The sequence below is a fragment of the Apaloderma vittatum genome, unplaced genomic scaffold (assembly GCF_000703405.1).
Source record: "Apaloderma vittatum isolate BGI_N311 unplaced genomic scaffold, ASM70340v1 scaffold17962, whole genome shotgun sequence".
NCBI classification, from domain to species: domain Eukaryota; kingdom Metazoa; phylum Chordata; class Aves; order Trogoniformes; family Trogonidae; genus Apaloderma; species Apaloderma vittatum.
The window spans coordinates 1-12,786 of NW_009703263.1; the positions used below are offsets into that span (position 1 = coordinate 1).

The 12,786-nt window shown below is 38.3% G+C and overlaps 1 protein-coding gene across 1 annotated transcript; it reads left to right on the forward strand.

Annotated features, from left to right (window-relative positions):
- Nucleotides 1–333: 333 nt before the first annotated feature.
- HNRNPU (heterogeneous nuclear ribonucleoprotein U (scaffold attachment factor A)) lies at nt 334–12,319 on the forward strand (the record flags this gene model as incomplete). The annotated part of the gene is made up of 13 exons (XM_009864576.1): nt 334–445; nt 568–641; nt 2,931–3,070; nt 4,480–4,579; nt 5,732–5,844; nt 6,246–6,509; nt 6,774–6,893; nt 7,390–7,518; nt 7,890–8,058; nt 8,595–8,834; nt 9,298–9,500; nt 10,531–10,602; nt 11,035–12,319. Coding segments are annotated over 13 exons (1,790 nt in total), but the record flags the coding sequence as incomplete, so codon positions are not given.
- Nucleotides 12,320–12,786: the final 467 nt, after the last annotated feature.

A 12,786-nucleotide genomic window follows, 5' to 3' on the forward strand; every position in this document is an offset into this window, starting at 1 on the left:
GGTCCCGCGTCGCGGGATGGGTTTGGGTTTTTTTATTTTTCACCGCTTGAGAGCGGCCTGGCTTTTCTGCGGGGATTTTAACATCCAGGACTGCACCGACTGCTTCTGCCACGGAGCAGAGATGAATTAGCAGACAAGTTTCGCATCTTCCGAGAAAATTCGAGAACGGGTTTTTGTCTTAGTAGAAGCAGAATTCTCCTTTAGGGTACTATTGTTTTTCTCGTGCTGTAGGTTTTTACACTTTCCAAAGTTGGAACCATCTGTATAGGATTTTTATTCCCAATATAAAGAGTTACTTTTTGTAATTAAAATAAATCATTAATTCTGTTACAGGAGATGCTAAAACGGAGCAAAAACCCGGTGAGAAAAAGAGGGGAGTGAAGAGACCACGTGAAGACCATGGCCGTGGATATTTTGAATACATTGAGGAAAATAAGTACAGCAGGTAAATAACCTTGGTGCTGGGCAGCAGTTTGTGAATAAGGAGAAGTAAAGCACAGAAATGCTTCTTTTAACAGTGAGAAAATACATATAGCCGTTTATTGGATTGGTTTTTGTTTTGTTCAGGGCCAAGTCTCCTCAACCACCTGTTGAAGAAGAAGATGAACACTTTGATGACACGGTGGTTTGTCTTGACACCTGTGAGTAAACATACTTTTCTTTACTCTGGAAAGATGTGGTGTTACACTTTTTAGTTTTAAAACCACACTTTCTGAAATGTGGAATGAATACATCTGTTAACTTTAAGTACTGAGGAACTTGGAAAATAAAAATGGTGTTTTCACATGTTTTCAGTATGCAAAAGAACACAAGGATGTATGGATCTTTATATTAGCAGTAATAAGCTAGTTTTTTCCATGAAGTCTGGGATACTCTACAGGTTTCTGAACAAATCTTAACAAAAAACTGGTGTACAGACTAAGGTGGCAAAGTGCAGGACAATTATATAGAACACCCAAGAAACGGCTTAAGAAACAAATTATATAGCATGTGAGGTTTTAACTTCAGAAGGTTCTGGGAGTCAATAGCATAGATGATTACAGTAGCGCAATTTTTAAAGTGAGCTTCCTTGGTAACTTGTTGAGGCCTTATTTACATACTAACTAGTGGAGTATTTTTTCATGTTTCCTGATAAATCTAACTAAAAAACTCAGGTAAGGCCTGCCTGGAAAATGATCCATTCATGCCATCTGAGTGAGGTGGGCTGATTTGTGCAAGTGGGATGGGAGAGAGAATTAGTCAGAAGAGCACAGAAATTGACAATTACCTGCTAAGAGTGAGTTTTTCAGATAGATTATAAATAATATTACTGGGATGTACCGTGACTGGCGCAAAGCTGATACTTGTGTTTTTGAGGGTAAGTATAAGGACTTAGTGCACTATTGGAGAACTTGAATAAGTAATGCTTGAACTTGTTGAATTTTGGAAATTCCTTGGAAGGAAAGCATAAATTTTGGCATTATCTGTCCTATTTGCTAGTAGTTCAAGGTGATTTTTTCCCTGAAAAATGTCTTGAAATTGAAGGAGGTACTAGTTTATAGTAAATTGCTGAGTATGCCATCATTGACATTTTGGTGACTGAAATCTCGAGTTGCTAGCTGCAAACCTGTGAGCCTTGGTAGGAGCTTATGATTTTCCCCATTTAAAGTGTTGACATATTGCTTGTATATGAGAATCAAATGTAACTCTGAGACCGAATTGTGTAACAACTTGGCGCTCTCTCTTCTTGAGCATAATGATCCAGACATATAAGAGGTTTAGCACTCTTAAGTGCTTTTTATTGCGTGTGTCTTAGAAGGAAGCTGTAACTTCAAATTGTGTTCTCTTTTTTTTTTTTTTGTTTAAAAGTAACCTGCACCAGTGGGTTTCTTCTGTATGATTCTGTCTGGTTTTCGTACAACAAATAAAAGAAATATTATTGAGAAGAACTTGGATTACAAATACTGTAGCTGTAACTAGGGATGGCTGTACGCAAACAAAACAAGATCTCATGCAGGAGAGTTACCAGTAACATAGAGAAGACCGCATTTTAATGTACTCGGGAAGCATAAGGATTTTGTACCAGGGTGGAAGAAGTTTTGCTGCTTGCTCATTTCCTTTCTTGTAACCATCAAATAGGTTTGGAGTTTCTTCTGTGGATTCCTTGCTGTGGGGAATTCAAGTGCTATATCCTGTACCTAATGCTACTGTTATGCATTGTCTTTTTGAAACCTACTAGAAGATTAATTTGAAATTTAATGGTGTGCAGCACTGAAGATGTCTGAAAACCAAAAGTTTCACATAAGTTCTTAGAGCAGTAGGTGAATTTATAGTGGAGATCTTATTTCTTAGGGGAAGTAGGTGCTCTTGCCACATTCTGTGTGCCTAACCTATCTGCACTTGACTTAACTGACATTAACTGGCTTAATCGAATTAGACTTGCTAATTGACTATATCAACCAAAGACAGTACTAATTTCAGTACTTAAACAAAAATACTTGTGTTCCTGTTTGGTTCTTAGCTGCCCTTAGGTTTGGACGTGAGAAGTAAGATGACTTTCAAAAACAGTATCTAGCAAATACTGCAAAAAACATGGTACAGATCCTTTTGTTTCATATTGATGGAAATATCTGAGGTAATAGAAAAGGTACAAAGAGATGAGATTAAATTTATGTTTCTAAGAAAAAAAATAGAGGGAATTTGGTGACTCAAATGAAAACGGCACCTCAAAAATGTCTCGTTAGCTAGTTTTTCCTGGGATTTTTGGCTGAGCTTCAGCCTGCACCTCCATCTAGGCATGTGTTCAGCTGCTTTCCTGAAAGATGCTGAGCAGTTGCTGGCAGTTTGTCTTGAAATTCACCTTTGAAAGCTGAAATGACCTTTAATGCATAAAACTGGACAGCTATACTTTATTTTGTAATAAGAACAAACAATGATTTTTACGTTAACAGATAACTGTGACCTGCATTTTAAAATCTCAAGAGATCGGTTTAGTGCTTCCTCTCTGACCATGGAAAGCTTTGCTTTCCTGTGGGCTGGAGGGAGAGCCTCTTACGGAGTTTCTAAAGGCAAAGTCTGCTTTGAGATGAAGGTGAGTTAAATTAATGTTTTATGGGAGACTGTTTTGCATGCTTAAATATAATACTGTTTATACTTGTCAGGGTTTTTGGACTTAGTTGAAACTAATTCAGGTGAACAGGACTTTCAGAAGGCCTTCTCATACAATTAACAAAACAAATGCTTGCATTTGCCCTGAATATGTAACTTCAGGTCTCATTTTTGAACCAAGAACTTTGTCATCTTACATGTCAACACTTGTATTTAGATGCTTGCTAGTCAGAAGTTCACATATACTTTCTGAAGATTACAGAAAGCTTGGCTTTTTGTAAAAGGGGGTTATAAATTATCCCAGCAGCTTTTTTTTATGTTCCTGCTTAGTCTTTGAGTTTGAGCTATGCTGAGCAGGGATTTGGGCTAGATGACCTTCTGAGGTCCCTTTGAACCTGAGTAATTCTGACTTGCGTACACTGAATGTGCATATTTATCAGGTTCTTGAATTTTGAGATCCAAAGTTCTTCTAAAGGGTAACAATAGGAAAGAGCAATCAGCCTTGTAATAGGAGGCACTGAGCCCGATTTTTTTTTTTAATTTTGTTTAGGCTTAAAGATTTATTTGCATGTGATGTGGCTGTGTATATAAATGCTTATTCTGTTATCTTCTGTAGTACTTTCAAATCTAACCACTACCACAAGGAGTGGATATTTGTCTTCCTGCTCTTGCATTGAATGATTTCTGTACCTCTTGGTACCTATAACTCTGGAAGGCTGCTGAAGTGAAATTGATGTCACTATTGCCCTGTTCACTGTCAAATCGTTTTCACCTTGGTCACCTGACTCAAATAATTGTGGGAACTGGTAGACTGCTGATCAGTTCTTCACTTGAGTTTGGTGAACTTTATAAAGGCAATTAGAAAATACCTGGTTCCCTACAGATTCCAGTGCTGTTAAGTGTTGGGTTTTTTTGAATCTGGCTATGTTGTTTGAAGCTGGCAGCTTGCCCAGGAAGTCTGCTTATTGTGGAAAGAGATGTGTAATATTTTCCCCAGTCGATGTAAAGCAGGTTTTCTTTTTATCCATTACCACATTCTATTGGCAATTTTTTGTTAATCCCAACTTCATAATGATTATTTTAAAAAAAAAAAATCTTGTTTGTGATATTAATACAGTATCAAAAGGATTAAAGCTTTTGGCCGCTGAGAGACTGTTTAGGACTTAGTTGCTTTGACGGTATATGATATCTTTTGTCTTCATAGCTCAATCAGGAAATGTAACTGTTCAGTAACTGGCTTGTGGTTTCACATACTTAAGCGTTTTATTTTTGCAGAAGATGATTACTCAGACTTTGCAAAGGTTTAAAAGTTTCAGATTGTTACCTTTGTGTTTCCACCTTGTTAGTGTCTAATAAATACTACATACCTTTTAATGAGTAATTTAAAAACAGGTTACAGAAAAGATTCCTGTTAAACACCTTTATACAAAAGACATTGACATACACGAAGTGCGAGTTGGCTGGTCACTGAACACAAGTGGAATGTTGCTTGGTAAGATTTAAGCATTTGATTACTTTTGTCTCACTTATTGTGTGTGTGGTTGAAGTTCTAAGTAATTTTTTTCCTAAGCAGATGGAAAAGCTTAGTGATGGTAGTTTGTCTGAAAAGTTGTCTTAACTTGATTCATTCACTGGGCAATGGGGCAAGAAATTTTATTACTGACACCAAATAAAATTGTTAAGTATTCAGGTCTGTAAGGGTACGTGATTTGGGAGTTAATACTTTAAGTGGTCACATACGGGTTGTGGAAAACATTCCTGAAGACCTGACAGATTAAGGATTTTTTTCCTTTTCATGCAGTGTGATAACTAAGAGGATTGGGGTGGGGGTTTTTTGGTGGTGGGGTGGGTCTTTTTGCTCATTTTGCCTTTCTTTTTTTTTTTTTTTAAAGGATGAGGTGTAGTCTAATATTTGTAACCAGTGAAGAAACAAAATGGGATAATTACATTATCATTCTTTTCACTTTGGGGGAGAATTCTAATTTCTGAGAGTAGCCAGGAAGAAAGTAGTACAACTTCATTAGATATGTGGGAGCTGATTGCAAGGGTATTTGTACTATGGTACCTACTGCTGAGATGCATCTTTCTGAGAAATGTATATTAATGGATATGTTCTGTCAGCAGCAGCACATTTCTAGTTAAGTATTTTAAGTTCCACCTGAGTCCTTGTGTTTGACGCTTCCTGTTAGCTTGTTCCTTGCAGCTTCATCCTCAGCTGTCGCATAGGCTGATTGTCTGCTAAACTCCCTTTAAAATGGGGAGGGGTAAGTGCTACTGGAGACCAAGTTCAGAAAGCCTTTCTGACTAACTGCGTTACAGGTATACTGGTGCATAATCAGGTCTTCAGAGTTTAAAAATACTTGCTCATGTCTTTATCTGGCAATTCAGCTTTATGTCAGCATGAATCTGGAAGCAGCAGCATAAGGCTTTTAAAACTGGCATGGGGAAAACACTTGTTCCATCTCAAGTGAGAGTCATCTTGAATATAAGAAAGAGCTGTAGCTGTTTGGGGGTCAGAGCTTTGTTTGACATTAATAAAAACGTTCTGAATAGCAGCTTACTTTTAAATAGCTGTAAAGGGATTGTGTTTCTAAAAGGTTAGGTGAAGATGCCTATTTTTAATAAGTTTAAATTATTTCTTCAGGTGAAGAAGAATTTTCTTATGGGTATTCCCTAAAAGGAATAAAGACATGCAATTGTGAGACTGAAGACTTTGGTGAGAAGTTTGATGAAAATGATGTGATTGGATGTTTTGCTGTAAGTTTTCACTTGATATTTTCTTTTGAGGAAAAGCATCCTTGAATTTTTAGACTGCTTTGATGTGAGAAGCAGTAAACCAAATAGAGAAAAACTTGGAGCAGCAGCAAGTTGTTTCATATAGGGAGGAGGTAGAAATAGCAAGTATCAGCAGCAGCAACTGCTGTCCACATGTTAAGATTTCATACTCACAGACAAATGTCTTTAAAGCATTTTTTAAAAAAATCTCACCTTAAGTGAGATGATCATTGACAGTAACTCACTTTAAGAGTTAAGTAGTTCCTTTGATATGAGTTTTACAGAAGTTAAGTGATTGTAGCCAATATAGTGGAATGACTAATGTAACTTTATAGAGTGAGGTGAGTGATTTTATGCAAACTAATGCTTTGTCTGAAAACCAGAATTTTGATGGTGATGAAGTGGAGCTCTCGTATTCCAAGAATGGACAAGAGCTTGGTGTTGCATTCAAAATAAGCAAGGAAGTTCTTGATGGGCGGCCTCTATTCCCGCATGTTCTCTGCCATAACTGTGCGGTTGAGTTCAACTTTGGTCAGAAGGAAGAACCTTACTTCCCTGTACCCGAGGAGTATACCTTCATCCAGAAGGTCCCCCTGGAGGATAGGGTCCGAGGACCAAAGGGGCCCGAGCAAAAGAAAGATTGTGAGGTAAGTAAGTTTCTTGTTGATAATATCAAAGTTTGAGATAGGTGAACAGCAGTGATGAAGTTTAAGGAGACTGTTACAACTCTCTGACCTTTTTGTTCGGGGGCTTTAATACTTGATATCCCATGACTCTTCAACAAACATACACACACACTCCAACACCCCCCTGCCCCCCCACTCAGTTTTCATTAGGTTTGTGAGGGTCTAAGTTGTATATCAAAGAAAATCTTTGAACTAGTATCTCAGATGTAGAAACTGTCGTTGTAGGTGGTGATGATGATTGGCTTGCCTGGAGCTGGCAAGACTACATGGGTTACCAAACACGCAGCAGCAAATCCTGGGAAATACAACATTCTTGGAACAAATACTATTATGGACAAAATGATGGTAAGTAATAATATGATGGGTTTTGATGTGTTAAAGACTTCCTGTAAATCCAAGGTCCGAGGCTGCCATGGGGTTCTGTATCAAAGATATCTAAGAAACCAGCTGCTGGTTAGCTAATGACCATTAAAGATTTTTATCCTGTTGAGCTGCTAACTCATACTTAGCACAGCAGGATTCTGAAGGTTTTTATGGTACTGTATAAGAAATAGTCAACTGTTGACTATTTATTTCTATTTCTCTTAGTGTAACTGTCCTCAGAATAGAATATTAATGTGATGAGTGTACCTTGGATTCAGCTATATTGATTCACCTAGGGTCTTTTTTTATAAAACTATATGTTTTATGGAGGCTTTGGGAATTGCATTTAGGAGTTTGCAGCTATGGCCTTGAATTGGAACAAGCCTTGAAGCGTGGAGTGAAAAGCATTTAGGAAAAAAAAGAAAAAAGTCAGCCACATTTGTAAGGGCTACTCTGACTGTGGGAACTCTCTCTGTAGGTTGCAGGTTTTAAGCGTCAGATGGCAGACACTGGAAAACTTAACACACTGTTGCAGAGAGCTCCACAGTGTCTTGGAAAGTTCATTGAGATTGCAGCTCGTAAGAAGCGGAATTTCATTTTGGATCAGGTAGAAGCTTCAGTGAAAAAACGGTTAAGAAAATATTTTATAGTCTGTAGTGCAGTAATTAAATGGGATTAAAGTTACATTGTAATAGTGGTTGTTTCACTTATTGACTTATTACTCATTCATGGGACACAAAGTTGAGATAATACTACAAATGCTTGTCTGAACTTCACTGGCTTTATGGGATGTGGGAGGAGTAGTGTTTTAACACGTGGATGTGAGCTCGTAACTTTGCATTATGCAGCGTCTTTATGTCCAGTTATTTGTAAACTTCATTGCAAGCTCTTGTAGAGGTGAAGTCTATACACCATAAGTTGACTTCCTTAACTCTTACAATGACAGCTACGTGTAGTAAGTTACTGCATTTTTTTCAGACAAATGTGTCTGCAGCTGCGCAGAGGAGAAAAATGTGCCTGTTTGCAGGCTTCCAGCGCAAAGCAGTTGTTGTTTGCCCAAAAGATGAAGACTACAAGCAAAGAACACAAAAGAAGGCAGAGGTGGAGGGAAAAGATCTTCCAGAGCATGCAGTTCTCAAAATGAAAGGCATGGAACATAATCCTATACTGTGTTTTAGGATGCTGAGTATCTGTTTAAAGGATTAAGTAAACGTGAAGTCTAAAAAAATCACTTTATCTTAAACAGTTGTAATTAAACAAAACTGGAAGACTATTGTAACTTGTAGGACAACACTATATTGTGTTCCCTCTGCTGCAGTCCTTAACACTACTCAGTTATGCTGATATGCTTCATGCAGATGCACAAAGCTGTCTTGGCATAAAGTGCCCTATATAAATGACATATTTGGCAGAAACTGGTATTCTGAGTGGAGGCTTAGAAAAGAAAAAAAAAGATATAGGCAGAATGTTTTCAAGGTTCGGAACAGTACTGGCAACTCCATGAAGACCTGTTTATTTCTTTTGTCACTGTTACGTTTCTTAAATGCACAAATTACGTAATTCTGTCCCTATGCTGAGGGAATGCAGGGGGTGGGAGGAAGAATGGGGGAAAGGTGGCTAAATTAACGGCTTTGACTGTAGTGGAATGTAGATCCTGAATACTCAGTGTTTTTGCAATTATAGGGAACTTCACACTGCCAGAGGTAGCAGAATGTTTTGATGAAATAATCTATGTAGAGTTGCAAAAAGAAGAAGCTCAGAAGCTTTTGGAACAATATAAAGAAGAAAGTAAGAAATCTCTTCCGCCAGAAAAAAAACAGAACACTGGCTCAAAGAAGAACAAGAAGAGCAATAAAAATCAATTTAATAGGGGTCAGAGAGGACGTGGAGGTTTCAACATGCGTGGCAACTTCAGAGGAGGAGGTGAGCATAGAAATAAGCCTGTATATTTTGGAGGTTGCTGCTGCTAGGGTGAAAAAAGGTTGTAGTGTTTGCATTGCAATTGTTATGTAGTGAGAACCTGGATTTCAACTTCAGTAAGTCTAACATATTAGTGCAAAGTTAAATGTGCAGCTTAAGAAGTGAGGATTATCAATATCCTGGATTACACTCTTGCTGTAATTTGAGGCATGGCTTTGAGTTTTTATGTCTGGTTTGTTGTTCACTTGTATCCCTGACTGTATTGCGAGGGTGGTAATGTGTTGTTAAATTGCCATTTTTCACTATGACCAGATGACTTAGTCTTTGCTTCAGCTATTTTGTGCTGAATTTGAGTATCTTATTTCTACACTTTCATATATTCACGATACCTTGGTATCCTTATGTAAGAAATACTTAAGGAAGACCTAACAATTACTTGATTGAAGTAACTCTTTTCTCCCTGCAGTCCCTGGCAATCGTGGTGGATACAACAGGAGAGGAGGCAACATGCCTCAGCGAGGCGGTGGAGGTGGTGGTGGCGGAGGTGGCAGCAGCGGTGCAATTGGCTACCCATATCCTCGTGGCCCTGTCTTTCCAAGCAGAGGTGGCTACTCAAACAGAGGAAACTATAACAGAGGTGGAATGCCCAACAGGGGAAACTACAACCAGGTGATGCTTTGATGAGGGTGTGAGGGTGTGTGTATTAGTTGAACTACGGTACTGTGGATGATCTCCCTCCAAATGTTTGGTGGCTGTGAACAGCCACAGACTAGGTTGTGGTACTACAATAATCCCATGTACTTTGTAGTTCAGCGTACATACCCAGAGCTCCGAGTGTTGACTAAGAAATTCAGATGTTGATCCTGGGGATTCTGTGTTAAAACTGTCCTGTTAAAAGGGGAAGATTTTTTAGGGTATGTGTGTATGAATTAATTTCTTCTTCCCCAAATAGTAGTAACCATTGCTTGGACTTAGGGACAAGGTGTACCTTTATCAAGTGTTCAGGAAACTGTCAAAATCGCTCTAGAGAGTGTCTTTGTTTTGGTGTCTGGTATTGAACACCACATCTAGTAAAGATACACTAGCCTAGTTCTTAACTGATGGAATAGCAGTGGAAGTATTTGAAAACGTAATTTGGATTACATGAGAGCCAGCAGATGGAGCCCAAGCCAGTAAACATGACTCAGGTTTGTGTAATACTGACAAACAGGGGAAATGCAGTGTTTTATCTACTAGTATCAATGTTCCTTTTTTGTACCAAAACTTTTTTTTGAAGTTTTGTGGCCTTCTATTTTCAGTTGTCTGATCAGATAACATATCCTTGTAGCAATACAGCCTTTCCTAACTAAAAATAGTCAAGCTCTTGTATTTTTAGTCGTCCTGGTGCAGTCTAGCAGCTGGAAATAGGGCGAGTCAAAACTGGATTAGCCAGCTTTCCAGACCACTGGCAACAACAGAGTTTGACTTGGTTTATTAATTCTGAGGTTCCTGCCCCATGTGTAAGAAGCAGTTGCTTGGAAGGGGGCAGCTTTTGGTATTCTAGTGGGTTTTGGTTTGTTTCTTAACATAGGTTTGATACTTTGCATTTCAAAGGTTCTATATGGTACATGATGTTTTGGTGGTAAAAGACAGATTGCTATAGTACAAATCTGAAAAATCTATACAGATAAAGTAGTTTAAAAGTGTTATTCTCTTGCAGAACTTCAGAGGACGGGGAAATAATCGTGGCTACAAAAACCAATCTCAGGGCTACAACCAGTGGCAGCAGGGTGTAAGTAGTCATAACTTTACCTTTTCGCTAATTGTTAACTTGAATATATGATTCTTTCAGACAGCATTTTGAAATGTGTAGTGAAAACCTGATAGCAAAATCATCTAATGCTAAGTAATACCTATAAATAGCTTTCTGTGCAAAACTTAATCTGGCTTGATGGTCATGATATATCAAATATCAGCTATGGCTTATTGGTCTTACTGGTGTGTAGTATTTGGCTTCACATTGCTACTGTGAAGTGAACTCTCAACTGTACTCAGTTGTTTAGGAACTTGCTGCTATTTGGGAGGACTTTAATCTTCTCAAGTTTGAGGAGAACTAGATGTTTGTTAGGCTCTTTTCTTAAATTTTGTTTTTGCTACGTTTCTTACAGGATGGAATCATTATGTGATTACAGGTTAAAATTAACTATTTATCCATTTATTGCAGCAATTCTGGGGTCAGAAGCCATGGAGTCAGCATTATCACCAAGGATATTATTGAATACCCAAATAAATGAACTGATACATATTTCTCCAAAACCTTCACAAGAAGTCGACTGTTTTCTTTAGTAGGCTAACTTTTTAAACATTCCACAAGAGGAAGTGCCTGCGGGTTCCTTTTTTAGAAGCTTTGTGGGTTGATTTTTTTTCTTTTCTTTTTTTGTACATTTTTAATTGCAGTTTTAAAGTGATTCGTAAGAGAACCTCAGCATTGTGCACGATAAGAGAATGTGTCAGTATTTCAGGGTTCTACATTTTATCTGTAAAATGTGACTTTTTTTTTTACCACAACAAAAGTAAAACGTTGCTTTGTACCTGGTGTCTTTTTATTAAAGAATTTTCTCCTTTTTCCCCATCCCCCAATTTCTAAGAAACAGTCGTGAGTCATGTCACAATCCGATAGAAATGTTAGCAACCAGATTCGTACGAAGGCTCCTTCGTTAGCCCTCACGAATACCGTGAGATCCTGTAAAGCTCCCTATTACACTCCATCCTCTCTATGAAGCTTCTGGGTGGGGAGGGGAGGAGGGGGAGGTAAAAGTTTCTGGCAATAACTAGGACTTTTTTGTAACATTTGGAATTCTATAAGATGTTGGGGGCAAAGAGGAAACCTGGGGGCTCAGTAGGGAAGGTGGAGTGTATGTAGAAGCTCTCAAAGTTGTAAAACTCGGTTGCATTATTTGTGGAGGCTCAAACTTGTGAAGGTACAACACCATAATTTCTTTTCCATTTGTTCTGCATTTTGATTCTGAAAAGAAGCTGGCTTTGCCCATTTCTTATTAAACAAAACTTGTTGTAAATCCAGTTGTCTAATGGGATCTATATGAAGTTAGCTGTGTGTCTGTATAACTCTTTAATACTGTATACCTAGTGTGCTTGTAGTAGTTACTCCACCATTTTGTAAGCTAATGAAACTGTGAGTCACCCATTTTATATCTAATTTTTATTCATGTCAATTCTCAAATGGGTGTATCTCCTTAGCCTGCTGATTCCTTTTCTCTTTAAAGAAAGTGGGTGGAGAAATTTAATTCTAGACGTTTGTTTGCAATAAAATAAATTCATTTTACTCTTGTTTTGGGATTGTCGCCATCAAGGTCTAAAATCCCTTTAAGGCTATAAAGAGGAAGAGAATGTATGAAAGCGATTGTGTTGGACAGTTTTAAACTCATTACTGTGTACATGCTGAAATATTTGTGTTTCTTTAAAAATCTGAACTGGTGGTTGCTCTGTTACAGATATCTCACATGTATAATCTCACAGTTGAACATGGTTATGTGTATAGGGCAAAAGTCTTTTGAGTTGCGCTTGCATCATGTAAGTCCACTTAACCTATTTATTGTAAAACAGACATTAGGGAAAGGAGCAGGGGAAGAATTGGACAGCAAGTAGGACAGAAGCAGGGCTGTCGTGGAGAACAAATTCTGGAGCCGAACAGAGGGCTCCAGTCATTGTAACTGCTATTTTGTTCAGATTTATGCTTTTGTAAAATTGTAGTGGCAATGCTTGCTGCTCATTCCCTTGCGTTTTAATGTCGTGAGACAGGGGAGAGACAACTGTCGGGAGCTGGACGCTCAGATGCATGGCATACATGTGAAAACACGTGTCACTGCCTGGGCCTTGCCGCGCTCCTCGGGGCAGTGAACAATCTAGCAGAGGCTTAGCAGCAGCAGCCTAGATGTAGAATCAGTGTAGCGTGCTT